Source organism: Schistocerca gregaria, chromosome 6 (genome assembly GCF_023897955.1).
Source record: "Schistocerca gregaria isolate iqSchGreg1 chromosome 6, iqSchGreg1.2, whole genome shotgun sequence".
Lineage (NCBI taxonomy): Eukaryota > Metazoa > Arthropoda > Insecta > Orthoptera > Acrididae > Schistocerca > Schistocerca gregaria.
Genome location: NC_064925.1, coordinates 347,158,242 through 347,186,147, shown reverse-complemented (window position 1 = coordinate 347,186,147; position 27,906 = coordinate 347,158,242). Strand labels below are relative to the sequence as shown.

Genomic DNA, 27,906 nt, shown 5'->3' with positions numbered 1-27,906 from the left:
CCACAAAAATATAAAGCCCACTCGCCAAACTCATACAGTTGGTACCACAGGTCAGAGGTGGCGTATGCAGTATCACCAGCTGAGGTCAGCAGGGCAGCTGTAGCTAGCAGAGACCACACACTGTGGCCAATGTGTGAGAGTCCCACATTGGGTCATAGAATGTGGCAATGGGAAGGATGGTACTTGGACTGTAGCGTCCAACAAGATTGACATGTGAGGCATGTGCCCACTCTGGACGATGATCTGCACGAATGGAAGCATTCAGGAACTGGTGGACATTGACAGAGAGACTGGGCTGTCCCCAGTCCAGGCTTGAACAGGCATCCTGTCCCGTTGGCCACCAGCAGGAGGTGGTCACTCAGAGGGGACACAGTTGTACAAAGATACTTAAGTTGTTTACGTACAGTCCTCAGAACAGGTAGTTGCCTGCTGATAATGGAGGCAAAGTGCTAGGTAGATGAGTGGATACTTTGTCTGCCACTGCAGCAGTCTCCACCTTCAAGTCAGCTGCTGATGGAGATGGCAGTGGTTGGCAACTCATACATATCTTTGTTCAGTCGTGTACAGAGAATGTCAGTGAGCATCTGAGAACAGCTGAGTATATCTGAGAGTGAGAATCTAATATGGAGGGTATTTATGAGAGTTTGCTGGCCAGTGTTTCTCCAGTAGCAGCATCCCCATCTCGAAAGAGACAGCAGGTAATTGCAGCTGAGTGTCGCTGTTGGATGGCAATGTCTTCAGTTAGTAATTCTGCTGTTCTTGCTTAATCAGTTCCTGAAGGAACACAGCTACTGCATGGTGTTATCTAGGAGGGAGTGGACTAGGCCTTAAGTAAGAGTTGAACATCATTCATGACCAAAATATATTTATTGAACAATGTATGCTTAAAAAGTCAGTCAAACCAATTAAGAAAAATTTACTTGTAAGCTTCCAATAGTTAATTAAAACACATAAATAAAATAACAACAATTCTTGCAAAGGTCATTAAATTTCATAAATGTGCACATCCCCAAACATGTGCTGTGACGGTTACTTTGCGTTCAAGTAAGACTCTAATACACTGTTCCACATTGTTTTTGTCTTCAGTCCTGAGACTGGTTTGATGCAGCTCTCCATGCTACTCTATCCTGTGCAAGCTTCTTCATCTCCCAGTACTTACTCCAACCTATATCCTTCTGAATCTGCTCAGTTTATTCATCTCTTGGTCTCCCTCTACGATTTTTACCCTCCATGCTGCCCTCTAGTGCTAAATTTATGATCCCTTGATGCCTCAGAACATGTCCTACCAACCGGTCCCTTCTTCTTGTCAAGTCGTGCCACAAACACCTCTTCTCCCCAATTCTATTCAATACCTCCTCATTAGTTATGTGATCTACCCATCTAATCTTCAGCATTCTTCTGTAGCACCACATTTCTTAAGCTTCTATTCTCTTCTTGTCCAAACTGTTTAAAAACATAGGACACCCAAAATGTTATATACGGTTATGAAAATATGTATTTTTAAAGACAACAAATGCACTTTGCACTTTTCTGTCACAGCTATGGAAGCAAGTATTTTCAAGAAACCATCTCACAGAGGCAGTGACAGAAGAATGACACAGAAATTTAATACAGTATCTATGCTTCAAAATGACAGCTACAACAAGAAGAATTTGTGTCACAAACAATTTGGCAATTCACCTTGTCGTATTTTCTGACAGTTTGTTTACTGGTGTACAGTTGCTTGATATCGCAGAATGTTCCACAACACTGCTGGCCAAAGAAATGAACACTTACTAAAACAATTATCTTAAAATGTACGTTAAACAAAGATGATGGGACTAACCAAACAAAAGCGCTGGCAGGTCGATAGACACACAAACATACACACAATATTTTAGCTTTCGCAACCAGCGGTTGCTTCTTCAGGAATGAGGGAAAGACGAAAGGATGTGGGTTTTAAGGGAGAGGGTAAGGAGTCATCCCAATCCCGGGAGCGGAAAGACTTACCTTAGGGGGAAAAAAGGACAGGTGTACACTAGCGCACACGCACACGTGCGCGCACACACACACGCACGCATATATATCCATCCGCACATACACAGACACAAGCAGACATTTGTAAAGGCAAAGAGTTCGGGCAGAGATGTCAGTCGAGGCGGAAGTACAGAGGCAAAGATGTTGTTGAAAGACAGGTGAGGTATGAGCGGCGGCAACTTGAAATTAGCGGAGGTTGAGGCCTGGCAGATATCGATAAGAGAGGATATACTGAAGGGCAAGTTCCCCTCTCCAGAGTTATGACAGGTTGGTGTTAGTGGGAAGTATCCAGTTAACTCGGACAGTGTAACACTGTGCCAAGATGTGCTGGGCGTGCACCAAGGCATGTTTAGCCACAGGGTGATCCTCATTACCAACAAACACTGTCTGCCTGTGTCCATTCATGCGAATGGACAGTTTGTTGCTGGTCATTCCCACATGAAAGCGTCACAGTGTAGGCAGGTCAGTTGGTAAATCACGTGGGTGCTTTCACACGTGGCTCTGCCTTTGATCGTGTACACCTTCCGGGTTACAGTACTGGAGTAGTTGGTGGTGGGAGGGTGCATAGGACAGCTTTTACAGCGGGGGCGGTTGCAAGGGTAGGAGCCAGAGGGTAGGGAAGGTGGTTTGGGGATTTCATAGGGATGCACCAAAAGGTTATGAAGGTTAGGTGGATGGTGGAAAGACACTCTTGGTGGAGTGGGGAGGATTTCATGAAGGATGGATCTCATATCGGGGCAGGATTTTAGGAAGTCGTATCCCTGCTGGAGAGCCACATTCAGAGTCTGATCTAGTCCCGGGAAGTATCCTGTCACAAGTGGGGCACTTTTGGGGTTCTTCTGTGAGAGGTTCTGGGTTTGAGGGGATGAGGAAGTGGCTCTGGTTATCTGCTTCTGTATCAGGTTGGGAGGGTAGTTGCGGGATGCGAAAGCTGTTTTCAGGTTGTTGGTGTAATGGTCCAGGGATTCAGGACTGGAGCAGATTCGTTTGCCACGAAGGCCTAGGCTGTAGGGAAGGGACCGTTTGATATGGAATGGGTGGCAGCTGTCATAATGGAGGTACTGTTGCTTGTTGGTGGGTTTGTTGTGGACGGATGTGTGAAGCTGGCCATTGGACAGATGGAGGTCAACGTCAAGAAAAGTGGCATGGGATTTGGAGTAGGACCAGGTGAATCTGATGGAACCAAAGGAGTTGAGGTTAGAGAGGAAATTCTGGAGTTGTTCTTCACTGTGAGTCCAGATCATGAAGATGTCATCAATAAATCTGTACCAAACTGTGGGTTGGCAGGCTTGGGTAACCAAGAAGGCTTCCTCTAAGCGACCCATAAATAGGTTGGCATACGAGGGGGCCATCCTGGTACCCATGGCTGTTCCCTTTAATTCTTGGTAAGTCTGGCCTTCAAAAGTGAAGATGTTGTGGGTCAGGATGAAGCTGGCTAAGGTGACGAGGAAAGAGGTTTTAGGTAGGCTGGCAGGTGATCGGCATGAAAGGAAGTGCTCCATCGCAGCGAGGCCCTGGACGTGCGGGATATTTGTGTATAGGGAAGTGGCATCAATGGTTACAAGGATGGTTTCCGGGGGTAACAGACTGGGTACGGATTCCAGGCGTTCGAGAAAGTGGTTGGTGTCTTTGATGAAGGATGGGAGACTGTATGTAATGGGTTGAAGATGTTGATCTACGTAGGCAGAGATACGTTCTGTGGGGGCTTGGTAACCAGCTACAATGGGGCGGCCAGGATGTTTGGGTTTGTGAATTTTAGGAAGTAGGTAGAAGGTAGGAGTGCGAGGTGTCGGTGGGGTCAGGAGTTTGATGGAGTCAGGTGAAAGGTTTTGTAGGGGGCCTAAGGTTCTGAGGATTCCTTGAAGTTCCGCCTGGACATCAGGAATGGGATTACCTTGGCAAACTTTGTATGTAGAGTTGTCTGAAAGCTGACGCAGTTCCTCAGCCACATACTCCCGACGATCAAGTACCACAGTCGTGGAACCCTTGTCAGCCGGAAGAATGATGATGGATCGGTCAGCTTTCAGATCACGGATAGCCTGGTCTTCGGCTGTGGTGATGTTGGGAGTAGGATTAAGGTTTTTCAAGAAAGATTGAGAGGCAAGGCTAGAAGTGAGAAATTCCTGGAAGGTTTGGAAAGGGTGATTTTGAGGAAGAGGAGGTGGGTCCCACTGTGATGGAGGACGGAACTGTTCCAGGCAGGGTTCAATTTGGATAGTGTCTTGGGGAATGCTGAAGATTAGATGGGTAGATCACGTAACTAATGAGGAGGTATTGAATAGGATTGGGGAGAAGAGAAGTTTGTGGCACAACTTGACCAGGAGAAGGGATCGGTTGGTAGGACATGTTCTAAGGCATCAAGGGATCACAAATTTAGCATTGGAGGGCAGCGTGGAGGGTAAAAATCGTAGAGGGAGACCAAGAGATGAATACACTAAGCAGATTCAGAAGGATGTAGGTTGCAGTAGGTACTGGGAGATGAAGCAGCTTGCACAGGATAGAGTAGCATGGAGAGCTGCATGAAACCAGTCTCAGGACTGAAGACGACGACAACAACAACAACAACAACAGTGTCTTGGGGAGTTGGATCATTAGGAGTGGGATCAGGATTATTTTTCTTCGTGGCAAAGTGATATTTCCAGCAGAGACTACGAGTGTAGGACAGTAAATCTTTGACAAGGGCAGTTTGGTTGAACCTGGGAGTGGGGCTGAAGGTGAGGCCTTTGGATAGGACAGAGGTTTCGGATTGGGAGAGAGGTTTGGAGGAAAGGTTAACAACTGAATTGGGGTGTTATGGTTCCAGATTGTGTTGACTAGAATTTTGAGGTGTTGAGGGGAGTGGAGCTGGAAGTGAGAGATTGAGTAGATGGGAGAGACTGGGTCTGTGTGCAATGAGAGGAGGTTGAGGTTTGTTGGAAAGGTTTTGGAGGGTGAGTGAGTTGCGTTTCCGGAGGTGGGAAACCAGGAGATTGGATAGTTTTTTGAGGTGGAGGGTGGCATGCTGTTCTGATTTGCGGTTGGCCTGTAGGAGGATGCTATGAACAGCCAGTGTGGATGTGGGAGAGGAAAGATTGAGGACCTTGATTTGGGATAGGAGTTGACCGGTGTGTTCATTGGCCGAGTCGATGTATAGGTGAAGGATTAGGCGGGTGAGGGCTATGGATTGTGCTGTTTGGAACTGGTATAAGGACTGATGGAAAGGATTGCAGCCAGAGATGGGAACTTTAAGTGTGAGGCCTTTGGGGGTAATGCCAAATGTGAGACAAGCCTGAGTAAATAAAATATGGGAGCATAATCTGGCTAGGGTGAAGGCATGTTTGCGGAGCGAATGTAAATAAAATTTAATGGGGTCGTTGTAGGGATGTTGTGAGGTTGACATGGTATTAGAAGGTGGGAAGGGTAATATGAGGTTATAGTGAAAATAAATAGAAATTTATATAGGGAGAGATAAAGGTGTGAAAAAAGTCGAAAAAGTGTTGGTTTGACATGAGCTATGTTGATCCTGTGCTGAACTTAGGTTGGTGAACAGCAATGGGCGCAAAGGTTAGGTAGGTGTGTTGTCTCCAAAACATGTTAAAGCGTGGGGAAATTCAGGAAAACTTCGGAAAAAATTTCTTGAAAAAAGTTTCGGAAAACAAAAATTCGAAAAAGATTTCCCGAAAAAATTAAATTTCGAAAAAAATTTTCGAATAAAATCTCGAAAAATATGCTAATTTCAAGTTGCCGCCACTCATACCTCACCTGTCATTCAACATCATCTTTGCCTCCGCACTTCCGCCTTGACTTACATCTCTGCCCATACTCTTTGCCTTTAAATATGTCTGCTTGTGTGTGTGTGTGTGTGTGTGTGTGTGTGTGTGTGTGTGTGTGTGTGCGCGCGCGTGTGCGTGTGCGCGCGCGCGAGTATATACCTATCCTTTTTTCCCCCTAAGGTAAGTCTTTCCACTCCCGGGATTGGAATGACTCCTTACCCTCTCCCTTAAAACCCACATCCTTTCACCTTTCCTTTTCCTTCCCTCTTTCCAGACGAAGCAGCCGCCGGTTGCGAAAGCTCGAAATTCTGTGTGTGTGTTTGTGTGTTTTATTCATTGTGCCTTTCTACCGGCGCTTTCCTGCTTGGTAAGTCTTGGAATCTTTGTTTCATTCAGTTTCAAAACAATGCCTAGTGCCGTAATGGGAGGAAAGGCCTGCCACACAGGGCAGAAAAATCAACAAGATTTGAATGGATGCACACGGTTGGCAAACGAACTTCGATTACATTAGCAGTTAATATCTTAAATATTAAGAAATTAGCATGAATCCTGTTCTCCCAGAATTGACAAATTAAGTAGCAAGCATGAAAGCCACTCACAGCAATAAATGGTGTGATTTAAACCAAAGACCACTGAGTTATCATATGCAAGAAGGTAATTGTACAGTATGTCTTAATTACAGAACATCGTAAATTTGCACTAGTATAATTAGCAGTTGGTACAAATGTGTGCTTGCCTCTTGAATTCTTGCTCAACATACCCACGACTAGGGCTTGAGCAAGCAGGAAGCTTGAGCTGGTATTTTAGAGTTCTACTAGTTGTGGGTAAGGCAAATAACCAGATGGCAATGGACTGGGAAAGACAATAGAAAGGAACATTTTGCAAACCTCACTGTAATGGCCTCCCCCCATGAACCATGGACCTTGCCGTTGGTGGGGAGGCTTGCGTGCCTCAGCGATACAGATGGCCGTACCGTAGGTGCAACCACAACGGAGGGGTATCTGTTGAGAGGCCAGACAAACGTGTGGTTCCTGAAGAGGGGCAGCAGCCTTTTCAGTAGTTGCAGGGGCAACAGTCTGGATGATTGACTGATCTGGCCTTGCAACATTAACCAAAACGGCCTTGCTGTGCTGGTACTGCGAACGGCTGAAAGCAAGGGGAAACTACAGCCGTAATTTTTCCCGAGGACATGCAGCTTTACTGTATGATTAAATGATGATGGCATCCTCTTGGGTAAAATATTCCGGAGGTAAAATAGTCCCCCATTCGGATCTCCGGGCGGGGACTACTCAGGAGGATGTCGTTACCAGGAGAAAGAAAAATGGCGTTCTACGGATCGGAGCGTGGAATGTCAGATCCCTTAATCGAGCAGGTAGGTTAGAAAATTTAAAAAGGGAAATGGATAGGTTAAAGTTAGATATAGTGGGAATTAGTGAAGTTCGGTGGCAGGAGGAACAAGACTTCTGGTCAGGTGACTACAGGGTTATAAAAACAAATTCAAATAAAGGTAATGCAGGAGTAGGTTTAACAATGAACAGGAAAATAGGAATGCGGGTAAGCTACTACAAACAGCACAGAGAACGCATTATTGTGGCCAAGATAGACACGTAGCCCACCCCTACCACAGTAGTACAAGTTTATATGCAGACTAGCTCTGCAGATGACGAAGAAATTGAAATATGTCTGCTTGTGTCTGTGTATGTGCGGATGGATATGTGTGAGTGTGTGCGAGTGTACACCTGTCCTTTTTTTTCCCCTAAGGAAAGTCTTTCCGCTCCCGGGATTGGAATGACTCCTTACCCTCTCCCTTAAAACCCACACCCTTTCATTTTTCCCTCTCCTTCCTTCCTTCCTGACGAAGCAACTGCCAGTTGCGAAAGCTCGTAATTCTGTGTGTGTGTTTGTGTGTTTTGTTCATGTGCCTGTCTGCCGGCGCTTTCCCGCTTGGTAAGTCTTGGAATCTTTATTTTTAATATATTTTTCCCATGTGGAAGTTTCTTTCTGTTTTATTTATATATATAGACACACACACACACACACACACACACACACACACACACACACACACACACACACACACACACACAAAAGTGACTACTTTATTTGAACTATGCCAGGTTTTATTACAAAATAACAATAGTGGAACGACAGTTTCATCACGCTGTCGCCAGATTCACCCAACAGAAGAAAGGTACCCCACCGTAGTTCTAAGATGGCTTGCTTCCATCTTAACCAAGTCGCCACAACCACGGACTTCCGCAGCAGGAAGGCTGCCTCGTGTCCTCTGGAGTCGCCAGGATGAAAACTTATTCTCAGACATGCGACCCCAAGAGGACAGAGAAATCACACGGCCCAAATCACAATATGCTGTGCCTGAATAGCCCTTCCTGCCCACCACCTGCTGCCATCCAACTCACTCCTCACACTGCCATTTGCTTATGTCAAAGTGACACACACTGTGCTAGAGGCGAAGATGGCATGCAGAAGACATATGTGACCTATCGACAGGGTAGGGCTCAAAACACCTTGTAATAATCAAGTTTCCATTTTATTTGTAGGTGCAAAACTATAAAGCAATCTTATTGATTTGTAACGCAGGACTAAAAGCTTCCAAATAGTCTAGTCCTTCCCCCTGCTTAAAAACTGTTAACTGTCTTTCAGATGCCTAACTTGCTTTTGACACAACATCCAGCGAGATGTTTAGGCCATATTGTAAATTCTGTAGAAGTTTCACAAGACTCCAAATTTTTGGTTTGATCAGGGATCGTATTCATCATACATTGCTCTGTACCAGTTTTTGTATGTCAGCTTCTGCTATTTAACTGAAACTCGTGTTACTATTGCATTGCACAAGATCCAGTTTGTGGTTTGTGAATTTGATAGCCATCCCAAGTTTTCTCAGTTGCATTTTTCTGGTGGTGAGGGACTTAACTTTGAGTTGCATTGTCAGATGATAGGTTGCAACCTTCAGATGCATCACATAGTTGATCGTTGGATATCTAATTTTCTTCTGATATCCATGTTCATTCTTGTTCTCTCCTGTGACTGTCTTAACTTCAGCAGATTCTTCTTTATTTTCAATTAAAATGACATCGAGGACAACTATGTCTTTTTTATCAAATAGATAGAATTTTTTGTGGGACAAATTAAAGTAGGCTAATATACGAAAAAAAGTCCTCTTTTTTATTTCTTTTCGGTCTTTTATTGTTTGTGATCCACTCAGAACATAGCAGTTACATCCGGAACTTATCAGGTTAGTAAGATCCACATTACATGCAAACTGCGTAGTTCAGTGGTACTTTTTTCTTTTATTGGATTTATTCCAGATCACTTCAGCCCACAGATTCCCGTTTAGATTTTGTGGGTGTATTGCTTATCATGTTGACTGTACTACTATACATTTCTTTTTCAGGCCTTCCACTTTGTTGAAATGTATCAGTTTTCAGTTTCTGAAATTGGCAGGGGTAAAATACAGAGAGCTGTTTACAATTTGTTCAGAAACCAGATGGCAGTTATGAGTCGAGGGGCAACAAAGGGAAGCAGTGGTTGGGAAGGGAGTGAGACAGGGTTGTAGCCTGTCCCCGATGTTATTCTGTATATTGAGCAAGCAGTAAAGGAAACTAAAGAAAAATTCGGAGTAGGTATTAAAATCCACGGAGAAGAAATAAAAATTTTGAGGTTTGCTGATGACATTGTAATTTTGTCTGAGACAGCAAAGGACCTGGAAGAACAGTTGAATGGAATTGACAGTGTCTTGAATGAAAGATATAGGATAAACACCAACAAAAGCAAAACAAGGCTAGTGGAATGTAGTCGAATTAAGTCGGATGATGCTGAGGGAATTAGATTAGGAAATGACACTCAAAGTGGTAAAGGAGTCTTGCTATTTGGGGAGCAAAATAACTGACGATGGTCGAAGTAGAGAGGATATAAAATGTATACTGGCGATGTAAAGGAAAGCATTTCTAAAGAACAGAAATTTATTAACATCGAGTATAGGTTTAAGTGCCAGAAAGTCCTTTCTGAAAGCATTTGTGTGGAGTGTAGCCATGTACGGAAGTGAAATGTGGGCGATAAATAGTTTAGACAAGAAGAGAATAGAAGCTTTCAAAATGTGGTGCTACAGCAGAATGCTGAAGATTATATTGGTAGATCACGTAACTGAGGAGGAGGTACTGAACAGAGCTGGTGGTGAAACACCAGCAGTCTGTAAGCGATCACGAGCTCAATTCAACACGCAGAAGTATGACTCCAAATCATTACCCTCCCTGCCCGCACCATGGGAGTAACATCAGGCTAAAGATGGCAGCAGATCTTATTCGCCCCGGTACCCTGTATGTTTGAGGGCTGATGATGGGAAATCTTTCATGATGACGAAGCCTCAGTTCCTTGTTGAGCATTTAGAGGATAAGTTCGGGGAGGTGGAGGGCTTGTCCACAATGAGATCTGGGTCAGTCTTGATCAAAACAGCACCCTCTGCCCAGTCACGAGAGTTACTCACTTGTGACAACCTAGGGGGATATTTATGTGACCATCACGCCCCATAAGAGCTTAAATATGGTCCACGGTATCATATTTCACAGAGATCTTCTTTAGTAGTCTGACGATGAGCTGCGCGCCAATTTAAAGTTGCGAGGTGTACATTTCGTTCGGCGCATCCACTGGGGTCCGAAGGATAATCAGGTTGCCACCAGTGCCTTCATCTTGGCCTTTGAGGGTGATACATTGCCCGAGAAGGTCAAGGTGATGGTCTACCGGTGTGATGTTGTTGTTGTTGTTGTTGTTGTTGTTGTTGTTGTCCTAAGTCTCAGAACTGGTTTGATGCAGCCCTCCATGCTACTCTATCCTGTGCAAGCTTCTTCATCTCCCAGTACCTACTGTAACCTACATCCTTCTGAATCTGCTTAGTGTATTCATCTCTTGGTCTCCCTCTACGATTTTTACCCTCCATGCTGCCCTCCAATACTAAATTGGTGATCCCTTGATGCCTCAGAACATGTCCTCCCAACCGATCCATTCTTCTAGTCAAGTTGTGCCACAAACTCTTCTCCCCAATCCTATTCAGTACTTCCTCATTAGTTATGTGATCTACCCATCTAATCTTCAGCATTCTTCTGTAGCACCACATTTCGAAAGCTTCTATTCTCTTCTTGTCCAAACTATTTATCATCCATGTTTCACTTCCATACATGGCTACACTCCATACAAATACTTTCAGAAACGACTTCCTGACACTTAAATCTATACTCGATGTTAACAAATTTCTCTTCTTCAGAAATGCTTTCCCTGCCATTGCCAGTCTACATTTTATATCCTCTCTACTTCGACCATCATCAATTACTTTGTTCCCCAAATAGCAAAACTCCTTTACTACTTTAAGTGTCTCATTTCCTAATCTAATTCCCTCAGCATCACCCGACTTCGTTCGATTATCATCGTTTTGCTTTTGTTGATGTTCATCTTACACCCTCCTTTCAAGACACTGTCCATTCCGTTCAACTACTCTTCCAAGTCCTTTGCTGTCTCTGACATAATTACAATGTCATCGGCGAACCTCAAAGTTTTTATTTCTTCTCCATGGATTTTAATACCTAATCTGAATTTTTCTTTTGTTTCCTTCACTACTTGCTCAATATAGAGATTGAATAACATCAGGGAGAGGCTACATCCCTGTCTCACTCCTTTCCCAACCACTACTTCCCTTTCATGTCCCTTGACTCTTATAACTGCCATCTGCTTTCTGTCCAAACTGTAAATAGCTTTTCGCTCCCTGTATTTTACCCCTGCCACCTTCAGAATTTGAAAGAGAGTATTCCAGTCAACATATCGTCAAAAGCTTTCTCTAAGTCTTCAAATGCTAGAAATGTAGGTTTTCCTTTCCTTAATCTAGCTTCTAAGATAAGTCGTAGGGTCAGTATTGCCTCACGTGTTCCAACATTCTAAGGAATCCAAACTGATCTTCCCCGAGGTTGGCTTCTACTAGTTTTTCCATTCGTCTGTAAAGAATTCGCTTTAGTATCTTGCAGCTGTGACTTATTATACTGATCGTTCGGTAATTCTCACATCTGTCAACACCTGCTTTCTTTTGGATTGGAATTATTATATTCTTCTTGAAGTCTGAGGGTATTTCGCCTGTCTCATACATCTTGCTCACCAGATGGTAGAGTTTTGTCAGGACTGGCTTTCTTAAGGCTGTCAGTAGTTCTAATGGAATGTTGTCTACTCCCGGGGCCTTGCTTCGACTCAGGTCTTTCAGTGCTCCGCCAAACTCTTCACGCAGTATCATATCTCCTAATTCATCTTCACCTACATCCTCTTCCATTTCCATAATATTGTCCTCAAGTACATCGCCCTTGTGTAGACCCTCTATATACTCCTTCCACCTTTCTGCTTTCCTCTCTTTGCTTATAACTGGGTTTCCATTAAAGCTCTTGATATTAAGCTCTTGATATTCATGCAAGTGGTTCTTCTTTCTCCAAAGATCTCTTTAATTTTCCCGTAGGCACTATCTATCTTACCCCTAGTGAGATAATTCCCCTATATCTTTATATTTGTCCTCTAGCCATCCCTGCTAAGCCATTTTGCACTTCCTGTCGATCTCATTTTTGAGACGTTTGTATTCCTTTTTGCCTGCTTCATTTACTGCATGTTTATATTTTCTCCTTTCATCAATTACATTCAATATTTCTTCTGTCACCCTAGGATTTCTATTAGCCCTCGTCTTTTTACCTACTTGATCCTCTGCTGCCTTCACTACTTCATCCCTCAGAGCTACCCATTCTTCTTCTACTGTATTTCTTTCCTCCATTCCTGTCAATTGTTCCCTTATGCTCTCCCTGAAACTCTGTACAACCTCTGGTTCTTTTAGTTTATCCAGGTCCCACCTCCTTAAATTCCCACCTTTTGCAGTTTCTTCAGTTTTGATCTACAGCTCATAACCAATAGATTGTGGTCAGAGTCCACATCTGCCCCTGGAAATGTATTACAATTTAAAACCTGGTTCCTAAATCTCTGTCTTACCATTATATAATCTGTCTGAAACCTGTCAGTATCTTCAGGCTTCTTCCATGTATACAACCTTCTTTTATGATTCTTGAACCAAGTGTTAGCTATGGTTAAGTTATGCTCTGTGCAAAATTCTACCAGGCAGCTTTCTCTTTCGTTTCTTTGCCCCAGTCCATATTCACCTACTACATTTCCTTCTCTCCCTTTTCCTACTGACGAATTCCAGTCACCCGTGACTATTAAATTTTTGTCTCCCTTCACTATCTGCATAATTTCTTTTATTTCATCATACATTTCTTCAATTTCTTCGTCATCTGCAGAGCTAGTCTGCATATAAACTTGTACTACTGTGGTAGGGGTGGGCTACGTGTCTATCTTGGCCACAATAATGTGTTCTCTGTGCTGTTTGTAGTAGCTTACCCGCATTCCTATTTTCCTGTTCATTGTTAAACCTACTCCTGCATTACCTTTATTTGAATTTGTTTTTATAACCCTGTAGTCACCTGACCAGAAGTCTTGTTCCTCCTGCCACCGAACTTCACTAATTCCCACTATATCTAACTTTAACCTATCCATTTCCCTTTTTAAATTTTCTAACCTACATTCTCAATTAAGGGATCTGACATTCCATGCTCCGATCCGTAGAACGCCAGTTTTCTTTCTCCTGATAACGACATCTTCTTGAGTAGTCCCCGCCCGGAGATCCGAATGGTGGACTATTTTACCTCCGGAATATTTTACCCAAGAGGACGCCATCATCATGTAACCATATAGTAAAACTGCATGTCCTCGGGAAAAATTACGGCTGTAGTTTCCCCTTGCTTTCAGCCGTTCGCAGTACCAGCACAGCAAGGCCGTTTTGGTTAGTGTTACAAGGCCAGATCAGTCAGTCATCCAAACTGTTGCCCCTGCAACTACTGAAAAGGCTGCTGCCCCTCTTCAGGAACAACGCATTTGTCTGGCCTCTCAACAGATACCCCTCCGTTGTGGTTGCACCTACGGTACGGTTATCTGCATCGCTGAGGCACGCAAACCTCCCCACCAACGGCAAGGTCCATGGTTCATGGGGATCTATAGAGAAATGTCAAAGATAGAAAATTGCAGCTAAGTACAGGAAGACCTGTAGTTTCTCTACGCTTGTTCCAGGGATTGTCAGTTGACACTTTCTTGCGCTGCAGTGGTAGGTACACACACAGTGATTGATGATACTCAGATAGTGTGTAAGTCATGTCTTATTAGATGCAGCACCTATAGATCACCGGTGTTATGTAAAGCCTTATATGCTTCCCCGGATGCAGTGTTTTAAGTGCTGGAAGTTCGGCCATATGTCTTCCCGCTGTACTTCCAGCGTCACATGCTGAGATTGCGGATGCCCATCACATCCCAATACTCTATCTGTGTCAACTGTGGAGAGCACCATTCGCCTTGCTCGCCTGAGTGCAGGATTCTACAGAAAGAAAGGAAAATCATTGAGTACAAGACCCTGGACAGACTGACCTACACTACGGCTAAGAGAAAATTTGAACCCCTGCATCCTGTGCGCATTACATCATCTTATGCTGCTGCTACATCAGTTCTGGCACCATCAGCTCCGCCAAACCAGGTTACCACTCAGAGCCGGAATTCTACACCTGCCCCCTTGATGATGGGGGGGGGGGGGGAATTTCCCTCCATGTTGCTACTGCACCACCTACTTCGAGAGCAACACCCACCCCCCTACCCCCTCCCGGCCCACTTCCTTCCTGCCCCTCCCCCCCAAATGGGGCACATCCGTCCCCACTTCTAAGCCGGAGGAGCATAAGTCTTCTTTGGCTTCTCTCGCTAGTAAGGGGTCCCTTGGGTCACTCCCTTCCCAAGTTTCTTCTAGTGGCAAAGACGACACCCACCAGTGGCTGAAGAGCCCAAAAGCAATTGGTCATAGGGCTTCATGCTCACCCTCAGTCCCGGCGGCTGAGCCAGTGAAGTCGTCCCACTCTGGACTACCTGTGTGGTAGTGACCACTTACCCATCTTCCTGTCACTGCCCCACCGTCAGGAAGGAGCGTCGGCGAGCTCTACTGTGGCATAAGTGGCACCCTTCCCTGGGGCATCTCATAGCTTTTAAATGGCTCCATGCCCATGTTCACTACCTTATCAGACAACGGAAGAAGGAGTGTTGGGAAAGATACGTCTCCACCAGTGGGTGCCACACGTCACCTTCCCAAGTCTGGGCAAAGATCAAACATCTTTTCAGGTACCAGGCCCCAACAGTTGTCCCCGGTGTTACCATAAATGGCGAGTTATGTACCGACACAAATGCGATTGCCGAGCACTTTGCTCGAGCCTCTGTGTCGGAGAATTACCCGTCAGCCTTTCGCACTCAAACAATGGCTGGAAAGGAACATCCTCTTATTCACTACATGCTGCAGTGAATTCTATAACGTCCTATTTAGAGATTGGGAGCTCCTCAGTGCCCTTACATATTGCCCCGACACAGCTTCTGAGCCTGATCGCATCCACAGCCAGACGATTAAACATCTGTCATCTGACTACAAGCGACATCTTCTCATCATCTTCAACTGGATCTGGTGTGATGACGTCTGTCCATCGCAATGGCAGGAGAACACCATCATTCTGTTGCTCAAACCCCATAAAAACTGCTTGATGTGGATAGCTATCGGTCCATCAGCCTCACCAACGTTCTTTGTAAGCTGCTGGAACGTATGGTACGTCGTCAGTTGGGTTGGGTCCTGGAATCAGGTGGCTTGCTGGTTCCATGTCAGGGCGGCTTCCGCCAGGGTCGCTCTAACACTGATAATCTTGTGTCCATCTAGTCAGCATCCGAACAGCCTTTTCCAGACGGCAACACCTGATTGCTGTCTTTTTTTTTACTTACGTAAAGCATACGACTCAACTTGGCGACGTCATATCCTTGCCACCTTTGTATGAGTGGGGTCTCCGGGGACCACACCACATTTTTATCCAAAACTTCCTATCGCTCCATACTTTCCATGTCCAAGTTGGTGACTGCCATAGTTCCATCCATATCCAGGAGAATGGAGTCCCGCAGGGCTCTGTATTGAGTCTCTCTCTGTTTTTAGTTGCTCTAGCCCACGGCTTCCAGTTTTCAGTCACAAAATCTTGTGTCATACACTTCCATCAGTGTCGTACCATTCATCCGGAACCCGCACTTTACCTTAATGTTGATCCACTCACTGTAGTGGAGACACATAAATTCCTAGGACTGGTTTTCGATGCTCAATTGACTTGGCTCCCTCATCTTCATCAGCTTAAGCAGAAGTGCTGGCAGCACTTCAATGCCCTCCGTTACCTGAGCAACACCAATTGGGCTGCATATCGCTGTACGCTGCTGCAGCTCTACAGAACCCTTGTCCAATCCCGAATTGACTGTGGGAGTGTGGTTTATGGTTTGGCAATGCCTTCATCATTGCATTTACTTGACCCTGTGCACCACTGTGGGGTTCGATCAGCAACAGGAGCTTTTAGGACGAGTCCGGTGACCAGTGTACTGGTGGAGGCTGGTGTCCCTCCACTGCAGATCATACGTGCGCAATTGCTCGCCAGCTATGCAGCACACATTCATAGTTCCCCTGAGCGTCCAAATTACCATCTCCTTTCCCGCCCATGGCATCTCCCTCATGAATGGCCCAGATCGAGGCTAACCATTGTGGTTAATGTGCGGTCCCTTCTTTCTGAACTGGAGTCCTTCCCTTTACCACCCCTACTTGCAGTCTGTTCACATACGCCTCCATGGTGTACGCCTCGGCTGCAGCTTTGTCTGGACCTTTTGCATGGCCCTAAGGACTCTGTTAACCCCGCTGCTCTCCGCTGTCACTTCCTCTTGATTGTTGACATGTTCCGAAGCTCTGAAGTGGTTTACACCGACGGCTCAATGGCTGATGGTCACGTAGGCTTCGCATATGTTCATGGAGGACATGTTGAGCAGCACTGCTTGCCAGTTGGCTGCAGTGTTTCCACTGCAGCACTGGTGGCCATATCTCGTGCTCTTGAGTACATCTGCTCATGCCCTGGCAAGCCATTTCTCCTGTGTACTGACTCACTGAGCAGCAGCCTAGAAGCTATCAACCAGTGCTACCCTCACCACTCTCTGGTAGCGTCCATTCAGGAGTCCATCTATGCCCTGGAACAATACCTCCGTTTCGTTGTGTTTGTGTGGACCCCAGAACCGTCGGAATCTCTGGCAATGAACTCGCCTAAAGGCTGCCGAAACAGGCGACGCGGAAACTGCTTCTGGAGATAGGCATCTCCGAAGCTGATCTGCGTTCTTTCTTACACTGCAGGGTTTTCCAGCCTTGGCAGATGGAATGGCATAACAGCATGCACAACAAACTGCGTTATTAAGGAGACTATGAGTGTGTGGAAGTCTTCCATGTAGACCTCTCGCAGGGAATCAGTTGTTCTCTGCCAGCTCCACATTTGGCGTACGTGGCTAATGCATGGTTGCCTACTCTGTTGCAAGGACCCCATCTCAGTGGTGCTGTGGCTCTGAAATGACAGTCGTCCACCTCCTGGACTACCCACTTTTAGACGCTCTGCGGCAGGCTTTTAACTTTCCCAGGGCCCGGCCTTCGGTGTTGGGTGACAGTGCCTCCACAGCAGCTTCAATTTTATCTGTGAGAGTGGGTTTTACACTTCTATGTAGGTTTTAGTGCATGTCCTTTGTCCCTCCGTGTCCTCCACCCTAGTGCTTTTAGGGTGGAGATTTTAATGTGTTGCAGAGTGGCTGGCTTTCCCTTTTTATTCACATGGTTGGCCAGCCACTGTAATCTGCTTCCATGTTTTACTCCCTTCTTTTCCTAGTGTCTCTCTGTTGTTTTCTTGTCCTCTTTTTGTTCCTTTTAGTATTCGTTGCCTTCCCTTCGTTCTTGTGGCTTTTCCTTTCTTTCCGTTTTGTGTTGTATGTTTCATCTGTTTTATTCTCACCCTTGTGACATTGTTTTATTTGGAACAAGGGACCGATGACCTCGTAGTTTGGTCCCTTCTCTCTCTTCAAACAAACCAACCAACCGTACTGAACAGAATTGGGGAGAAGAGGGATTTGTGGCACAACTTGACTAGAAGAACAGACCAGTTGGTAGGACACTTTGAGGCACCTAGGGATCTTCAGTTTAGTATCGGAGGGCACTGTATAGGGTAAAAATCACAGAGGGAAACTGAGAGATGATTGCACTAAGCAGATTGAGAAGGATTTAGATTGCAGAAGTTACTTGAAGAAGCTTGCACTGGATAGAGCAGCACAGAGAGCTGCATCAAACCAGTCTCTGGACTGAAGACCACAACACACCAGTGTTAACCTTGATTTTCTTTCCAAACTGAGTTTCATGCAAGTTAAAAGTTTTTGTTTTGTCCTTAGAAAATAGGTACTTCTGAAATGAAAAAGTTATCTTCAGACAACAAAAAATACCACACTCCTTCTAACTACACAAGGTTCATTTGAGATAAATCAACTTGAGTCAATGCCAGAGCATTTTCAGCCATCTTTCTATCGATTGGATGATATTTGTGATGTTGTTTGCCATAAAATGTTAAGAAGGAACCAGGAATATTCCACTTCTAAAGAACCCTGGCACATATACTTAATTATGAAACAGACTAAAAAGTATGTTTAATAAACATACCAGGAAGCATAATAGACAATGATGAAAATATCAGAGTGCATGATATGTAACATTTTAAGATTTTAGTGATAATCTCATTTTTCAGATCTGAAAACATGGGAAGTTCAAACATGTTTTAGGATACTGAGGCCCGGAAACAAACAGTTGTTGTATCCTGCTACTAGTGCCAACAAATCTGAGCGCTGTGTGTAGTGTCGCTATGTATGTGCATTTAAATCGACTGCCAACTGCATCAGCACAGATCGATTCCTAGAGGCCACCACTAGATAGTGTGCACAGTCTCTACTGCGCCATTTATCGGTGACTTGCATCTATACAAGCACAGAGCAGTGCTGACTCCTCTCATTATGTTCTTTTAGTTTGTACCGCTCACATCAGTTCTGTGTATCACTTACGGTGCACCTTCTGTATGTTTCTTTTGTATTGTGTGTAGAGTCATGAGAGGCTTATTTCCAGTATTGTTCAGAGGCTTGTGAATAAAGCCGTATTTGTGCTACCTGGATTGGTTTTATGTATTATGTGCTTATTAACAAAAGGGGCGACATACAATACCAAGGAGTGGATAATTATATAATGGTGATGAGATTTTAGGTGACTGATCAACATGATCTTCAATCCATACATTCTGTTGTGGTACTTGCGAGTAAATCTGTGGGACTACTTTGTAATTTACCCTTTGAATCTCCCTCAGTTTTCTTTTAATGTATTGTTCATAGGTAGGACCATATCTCTAGTTTTGTAAAACGAACCGATCTTGCCAAGATGGTCAGTGAAATATGTTTCTCATTTGTATCTAATGGCATTGTATTGATTTACTTTAGTTGTATGGCTACAAGATATTCACTAAAATTCTTACAAGCTGCATAGAGAGAACATTAGATTTGAATTGGGCTAGGGAACCAGCCAGCTTTAGAAATAGATGGGGGAAAATGGACCATTTGCAAGTTGTGAAAAAATATAGATTGGAGTAACTGCCACGAGTTCGCCACTTTCTGTAGGTTTCATAGATTTTGAAAAAGCTTCTGTTTTCAATTCAGCTAAATCTGTTCCGTCAGCCTTTGGGGACCAAAGGCATTGATTCTGAACAATATATAATTCAGTTGTACAGCTTTCTGCTAGCTTCGTCATGATAATAAAAATACAGAATTGAAAGAGGAGTGAAGCAAGGAAATTTTACATCACCATAGATATTGACAGCAGTTCTAAAGTAATTCATATGATTGTGGAGTAAGATAATTTAACTAAGAAACAAAGCAGCAATTGGCCTACTTGGTAATGGAACATTTCTGAATGACATTTGATTTACGGATGACATTGTACTCTTTGCCTCCAGTGGCAGATGAACTTCAACAACTAATGGAAGAATTAATGGGAACAAGGTTGAAAGTAGGGCTGAAAATCAATTACTATCAGACAAAACAAAAATTGTAACCAATATATGAGTATATAGCAAGGAAACTAATAAAAGTTAAGCATGTGTTATAAAAAAAAAAAGGTGAGTTTGTGTATTTAGGGCAGGGGAAGGAAGCAACTGGATGCATAGCAAAAGAAATAAACAGAAGAGCAAAAGTGGTCTGGAGTGCTTTTGGTAAACTAAATAAGCTTTCCAAAAGTAAGATTCCAATTTGTCCAAAAAAGGAAAGCATACCATATGTTTTTATCGCCAGTTTTCACTTATAATGAATCTTGGACTTTTAATGCAAAAATCATTCAAAACCAAGGCTTATTCTGAGAAATGGAGCAGAGAATGCTGGAGTTGAATAATAATTACAGGAAAAATATGAGTTAGGGAACAACCAGGAGTAGCTGACATAGGTAGGGCTGTAATGGAAGTCGAATGCAGTTGGGTGGACTTACTGCCTGGTGAATGGATCTTTGTAAGGTACCAAGAGATAAGAAAAGACAGAGGAGATATCCTAGTGGAATGGGTGTAGCTGACTTTAGAAAACATATGAGAATAATTTGGATTTCTATATCTGAAGGTTGTAAAAACTGGAATAATCGTGAGCTGGTCTTATGCGGCAGTGTGTACTAAGTGACAGCTGATTTCTGTTATGATAAGGTGCGCGCTCTCTCTCTCACTTCCATTAGAGTCACTTTTCTTGATTGACTCTGTGCAGAGTACGTGTCTAAGGCTGAATGGCCCAACTTACAATTTACATTATTGCATTAAGTCTGTTCCAACTGGGTGACTGCTGCCTGAAAGTCAGTACGTGGAGCAGTCTGATTGTAGGACATGGGATCAGCATTTCACAGTCCCTCTAGCCATTATTAACAGTGGATAAATACCAATGATGTCACTACTTCTTTATTTGAGCAGCTCTGCTGAGGCCTCAGCAGCCAGACACTGTGTCGTGTGTGTGTGTGTGTGTGTGTGTGTGTGTGTGTGTGTGTGTGTGTGTAAAGCTCACTTTCTGACAATCTTTTCGTTGTGCCTATCTGCGAGTCAGCATCTCCACTATTATGGTCAGTAGCTACTATCCTTTTCATAATATTGTTACATTCCATCCTGGATTTACCATTGTCCAAGCTGGATAAAAGTAGTTTATGACTGATGTGATTACTTGACTCTATCAAAGTTTATTTACAAAAGCCAGAATTGCAGAGTTTTGCTTCACAAGACATACATGTTACAACTGCATATTTAAATTATTAGTTTACTGTGTAGCTTACCCTCTAACTGACAGAGGACTACCATATAAAAAACTTTCGCAAATCCGAAAACAAGCCATTCACCTTACTGTTGTTATTAATTGTCTCATGAATCACACAAATGAGAGAAACTGCATTGCAGACACTTGTCGCTTCAGAAATTGTACATTCATAATCATAGCACTTGTTATATTTGAGAAAATCCACCATTAAGAACAGAGAAGTCTCATAATGTCACTGCATAGGGAACTGTCATCACTGATAGTAATTGGGTTAATTTGTTTTTCATAATTCTCATGTAATTGACTTTTCCACTGTCCAAGCTACTGAGGAACAGCTGCTACTACTACGATAATCTAGAATAAATGACAAAAAGAGAGCCTACTAAATGAAACAAAATTACTAGAAATTTCTTTTGGTTTATGCAGACCAATTTTTTCACTGATCTTTAGCAAGTATGTTATAACATTGCAGAACATAATAACTTCATGTTATGTATGGTGGTACTACAGGCTGTAGGAACACAATACACATTTTGTATTGGGACACTTTACTCACCTTCCGTAGGATGGCAGCTCAAATTCCCATCTGATACTCCTGATTTAAGTTTTCTGTACGTTCCCTGAAGCTCCATAAGGCAAATAATGGATTGGTTCTTTTGAGATGGCCAAAGCAAATTTCCTTCCCTAATTCGAACTTGTGCTGTCTCTAATGACCTCATATCTGATGGATAGGATGTTCCTTTACATTCAGTAAATAAAATTAAAATGATAGAGACAAAAAAAAAAACACTTTAAATTACAGCCACCCCATAACAAAGTATCAGCTGCTTTTACTGCTCCTAGATTGATAACCTGAAACACATTTCGTGTAGACTAATTTGCAAGTTCCTCTAATTTTGCAGTTTGTTGATAACTGTTATCAACATAGTGCAATTTTATATGCAACTGAGGATGACAGGATTACAGAACTTGAAGTAGTTCCTCTAAGCTACCCTTCCCATATTTTATATGCCTTTAATAACAGTGATGTTCATGTGATGTGAAGCTTTAACCTATCCTTCCCCCCCCCCCCCCCCCCCCTCCTCTTGTACTCTTTGTCATCTCGTTTCCCCTCATGTTTGTGTCCCCCCCCCCCCATCATTACCTGTTTTCCTCTCCCCTACTGTTCCTGCACAGTGAAACACCACCTACCGTTCCCATCCCTGTGCCATACCTCTCTGTCAGTATTCAGAGACGCTGATTGCAGCCTGTTTTCGTAAAGTAACACATGACAACGGCCATACAGAAATGCACAGTGTGCTCAATACTTTTTGTGATACTGTTAAAAATACTTGTAGTAAATTTGTAACTGCTGATAGTGTGTAGAAAGGAACAAAGAAATAGTTTCATACATGTTAGTAATATATTTACGCTGTAGGGTGCAGCTGACTCTAGATGCATAGGAATGAATGTGTGATGTAGGTAAAAAATGTAGGAAACAAACCAAAACAGTTACATACATCTCTTAAAGACTTGTTCTATCTTGTCGTGAAGTTTATGGGTGGTCTTTTTACTTACTTTTCACTATCCTGATACCTAAACTCTAATAAAATTACTGTTTGTCTTAAAATGATCATACTATGAAGCTTCTTTACATTCCATTTTTCCAGGAAACAATAAGTACTGAAGGTCAAAAATCTTACGAGTATGATGGAACAGTGGATAATGATGGAGATGACTCCAGATCAGATTGTTCGCCCCCAAGGGATGGAGATGATGGAGACAGTGACAGTATTGTAATTGAATATGAAAGAGAAGAAGGTGATGGACAGGTACTTATATTTCTCTACTTACATTACTTGCCAAATCATTGTTAGTTTATTTGTTCAATACTTTAAATTAATATGATATCCTGCATCATAAATGAAAAAAAGCAGTTCTGAAAAGTTTCTGTATATTAGTACAAAAACTATAGACCATCCCATTTTCAGGACATCGGCATAATTAGCTATCAAAGTGCACAATATTATTTTAGTACAGAAAACTATAATAAATATCATGAACAAAATAAAGACATTGTTTGTAATATTACTGAATATCTATTCAACAATGAAAACAATCAATTTTGACACAATAATTAAATTGGATAGATAAAAATTCTACTCACCAAGCAGTGACAGAACAGGCACATAAAAGAAGATTGTAACTAAGGAAGCTTTTGGAGCTAGTGACTTCTTCAGGCAGGAGGGGTGAAGGGAAAGCGAGTGGAGAGGTATAGGAAAAGGAGTAGATTTCAGGAAAGTCACTCAGAACCGCAGGTCAGGGGAGATGTACCGCACGGGATGAGAAGGAACGAGTCTTTCCTTTTCGTCCCATGAGGTAAGTCTCCCCTGACTTACACATCATCTTTTCATCAATTAAGAGCTTTGAATGAAATATGCCAAATTTACCAAATATCTTCTCTGCCTGTATTTCAAAGTATAACCTCAGATTGTACTTCTTGTCACTTCTCTCTGCTTTGGAGTTGTCATTCAGGTGAACAAAAAAGCGGTACATATTTGTAGCAAGGAATACAAAATAAAATTAAGGTATTGTAATAAAAAGCAATGAGTAGAAGAAAAATTACCTTTGATACCTTTAGTAAATATTTGTATATGGTTTCATATTGCATAATGCATTTAAATGTAAGTACAGTTATTGTTATTAATCAGTTAGTCATCTGCTCACACTTACAACACAACAACCCTTCATCAGATGATTACAGTGTCACAACTCTGCGAGTTGCTGAGGGTGGAAGCAATGTGACACAGTGAACACTTAACACGAAGTGTCCCAAATGGTGCAGACTTTCAGTGACCAGTACTCGGGTGTGTTGTTGGCTAACTTATGGTTCCATTACTATAGCTTATTTACCAATTAATAAGTCCAGTACACATGTGGCCCAATGGGCTGCCCCAAAATATGAGTATTGGCTTGCGAGAAAAGAAGTTTGACGACCAATGACCTGGATATTTTGCAACATAATGTTCATTGTTCTTACCTGCTTCATTATTGTTTGTGTACATGTGCTCACATTTATACCATTTATATATGTATTTTTTTTTGTGGATAGTGCACCACCTTCCATTCCAAACTATGATGCTTCGGAGGTAAATAGGTAACATTAGCTCCATCCCAGCTGGTTATAAGTTCTGAATCATCATGACATCATGTGTCATATAGTCATTGTCCAGTGCATTTTCTTCAGTGTCTTCTTCATCTGTTCCCTCCATTTCCAAACAGACTATTCCTTGATGCAAGATATGTACTATCAACCTGTCACTTCTTTTCTGTCCTGTTTGATTCAGCACCACTCCACTCATCTAAATCTTCAGCAGTCTTCTTTAGCACTACATTTACAAAGCTCATCTTTTATTTATGTGCTGTTAATTGTACACATTTAATTTCCATACAAGGCTATTCTCCACCCAAATACTTTCATAGTAGATTTAATAACACATAAATGAATATTACACATTAACGAAAATATTTCTCTATTTCAGAAAGGAATTTCTCACTATTGCCAGGCTGGATTTTTTATTCTTCAGTTATCAGCTATTTTGCTTTCCAGATAGCACAGTTCATCTACTAGTAGCGTTTAACATCCTGATCTGATTCCCCCAGCATCACTTGATTTAATTCAACATCATGTCATTGGCCTTGTGGTACTTTAGATCATGGTATTCTCATAACTGCTTTTCAAGACACTGTCAATTCCATTCAACTGAGTGTCCAAGTCCTTTGCCATCTGTGTGACAGAATTACAATTACAATGACATTGAAACTTCCTGGCAGATTAAAACTATGTGCCAGACTGAGACTCGAACTCAGGACCTTTGCCTTTCGCGGGCACGTACTCTACCATCTGAGCTACCCAGGCACGACTCATGCCCCATCCTCACAGCCCTCGATCTGCCATTACCTCATCTCCTAACTCCCAAACTTCACAGAAGCTCTCCTGTGAACCTTGCAGAACTAGCATTCCTGAGGATGGGGCATGAGTTGTGATTAGGTAGCTCAGATGGTAGAGCATTTGTGCGCGAAAGGCAAAGGTCCCGCTTTTGAGTCTCGGTCCAGAACACAGTTTTAATCTTCCAGGAAGTTTCATATCGGCACACACTCCACTGCAGAGTGAAAAGATCTCATTCTTGATACAATGACATCAACAAACCCTGAAGATTTTATTCTTTATTTTAATCTTTAATCAGCTTTCCAAATTGATTGCCTTTACTGCAAAGAGTCTGTAACTGGGATAAGCCTATCCCTGTGTCAACAACAGTTTCCCCTTAATGTCCATCAACTCCTATAACTTCAGTCTGGTTTCTGCACAAATTGTAGATAACCTTTTCCTCCATTTTTTGTAATTCCTACTGCTATCAAAATTTCAAATTATATATTCAAGTCTGTATCATTAAAAGCTTTCTCTAAATCTACAAATGCTGGCCAAATAAGTTTATCTTTCTTCAGACTATGTTCTAAGATAAGTCCTAGGGTTTGTATTGGCTTGTGCGTTGTAACGTGCCTGGCTGTATCCTTGTATTAGTGCCACTTAAACTTCACGTCACAACGGGATGTACCGGTATTGAAACATTTCCTCACCCAGTAGATAGTGCGCAATGTTCTCGACCTACCTTGCTTTGCTTATTCAACATTGTCTTCCCGGTAGCTGCGTCCGTCTCGCATAAAACACACTGAAATTAAGAATCCAGGATCCTAGATTAAGTTTTCCAAAATCAGAAGTCAAGACCGTACTCATTGTTGAACATTTATGACAACCACAGTGCGATTTATTTGTTATCACTCACACATACAATATTCATGTGACCAGGCCTCTTACACTTAATTGTCACATTAGGTAGGTCAAAAACTTCCACTCTTTAACAGTGTTCACAATTACACTTTTTTTTTATATCGACCAGAAAAATTAACCGACTTGCCGCACTTTTGCTCCATAAGAATCTGACACAGAACTAACTGAGAACTGCACCAGCTCGGACTTTATATAGACGAGTGCTTGAATATTTGACTATTTCTATTAATATAGTATAGTTTATAATTTCCCAGGGTTAAAATGACCCTTTCTAACTGGTTTTGAAGTTAACTATTGGGTTTTATTATTTAAATAACATGAGTGAGCTGTATCAATTTAAATACGCAGAACTAACGTACGCATCTGCCGTGGGAATTGCCGACTTATAACCACGGCAGTCCTTTTGAACAATAATTTTTACATATTCAAATTTACTTAATTCTTAATTAATGCACTTACAAAGTTGAGACTGGAGTTATTTTACATAGAAAAATAAAGGTAGCAAAAGTATCAAAACAGATCTCGGAATTATTTGGTAGTTTGGTCATAATTGGCACTGAAAGTCATACAGGCTACAGATTTTTAAGTCTTAATATCTATTGAACTAATAGACTTTAGGTTCATTTAAACACTTTGCTGGAACCAGTAAAATTTAGGCTTTCTTTTGGATGCAGTCTTATAGCTGAATTCGATCTATTAGCTCGCTCGAATTTTACTTAATATGTATTGCACAATATACGTCATTGACCATAACTGTTAATAGTATGCATTTCCAATAAAACTGATTAGCTCATTACTTTCAGAATAGACATTAGAATGTACTGAAATAATAGATTTTACTAGGGGAATTTTATTAAAACTATTTGTGAATTCTATACTATGAGGCTGAAGGCCACAGAATCTAGTCGGAATCTGAGTAGTGAAAAAGAAAAGAAAAAGAAAAAAAAGTTCATTGCTTAACTAAGTTACTGAAGGAGTGTAAAACCAAAACAGGATAGCAGTGGGCAACCCTGCTTCGTTACAGTGTTCACAAGGCAGGAACCTGAATTGTTCTTCCCTGAGTTTGACCTTGACGCCTCTTTCCAGTTATCTGTAGCTCTAAAAATGAGATACCTTTACCTCTTGTCAAGCTTTCAAGACAGGTGTTATATTTAATTTATATTGTATTTGGTCAAAGTTATGAAGTAATTGTGACCTGTACACCCATTGAAAAAATGCAAAACAGTCAATGATGAAATGTTGACAGCATTTCTAATTAGAGTAGATGGCTTTCTCTTTTCACCAATAACAGCTGCAAAGGAGAAGAGTTGAAGTCTTTTCAGAGCTACACACGGTTCTAAGGTGATCCTGCTGTGCAGGACCTCCACATAAAGAAGATAATTAAAGACGGCCAAGTTACATGAAGGGTAAATTAACACACGATACTTCAGGTGACAGATAAAGTGTATGTGTTCCAACTCAGTTTCAAACACATAAGTAGAGTGCCAAAAACATTTCAGTTGGTAATATTAACACTTATCTGCACCTTCCTTGTTTGAATTTGGAATTATTAATTTTTTCACAAAGTCTGGGGTGTTTTGTCTTGCTCTTGTATCGTACATACCAGATGGAATAATTGTGTCATGGCTGAATGTCCAATAATTCTGAAGGAATGTCCTCTTTCCCAGGGGCTTGTTTCAATTTAGGTCCTTCTGTGCACTGTCAAATTATTCTCACAGTTTATTTCCCATGTCTTCTTCGCGACTGTCTTCCTTTTTTCACAATATTATCTTAGTTTCTTTCCTTTACATAGCCCTTCCACCTTTCCTCCAGTTTTCTTTCTTTGCTTAGTGCTGGTTTTTTCATCTGAGCTCTTTATATTTTTCTATTGTTTCTGTTTTCTTCAAAGCTTTCTTTTATTTTTCCTCCAAAAGAGTAAGCCATAAGGATAGCTTCAGAGGAAGAGAAATGAGTTGTGCAGTTTAGAACTAGGTGAAAAGTAAAAAATGAGGAAGAAGGAAAGGAGGAGAATGA

At 42.3% G+C, this 27,906-nt stretch overlaps 1 protein-coding gene across 1 annotated transcript in view; it reads left to right on the top strand.

Moving 5' to 3' along the window:
* Nucleotides 1–27,906, top strand: part of LOC126279106 (protein CASC3-like) — a 111,304-nt gene that overhangs the window by 30,693 nt on the left and 52,705 nt on the right. The window contains exon 2 of the mRNA XM_049979588.1: nt 22,715–22,876. Within this exon, the coding sequence (XP_049835545.1) occupies nt 22,715–22,876 (162 nt within the window). The remainder of the gene's footprint in view (nt 1–22,714; nt 22,877–27,906) is intronic.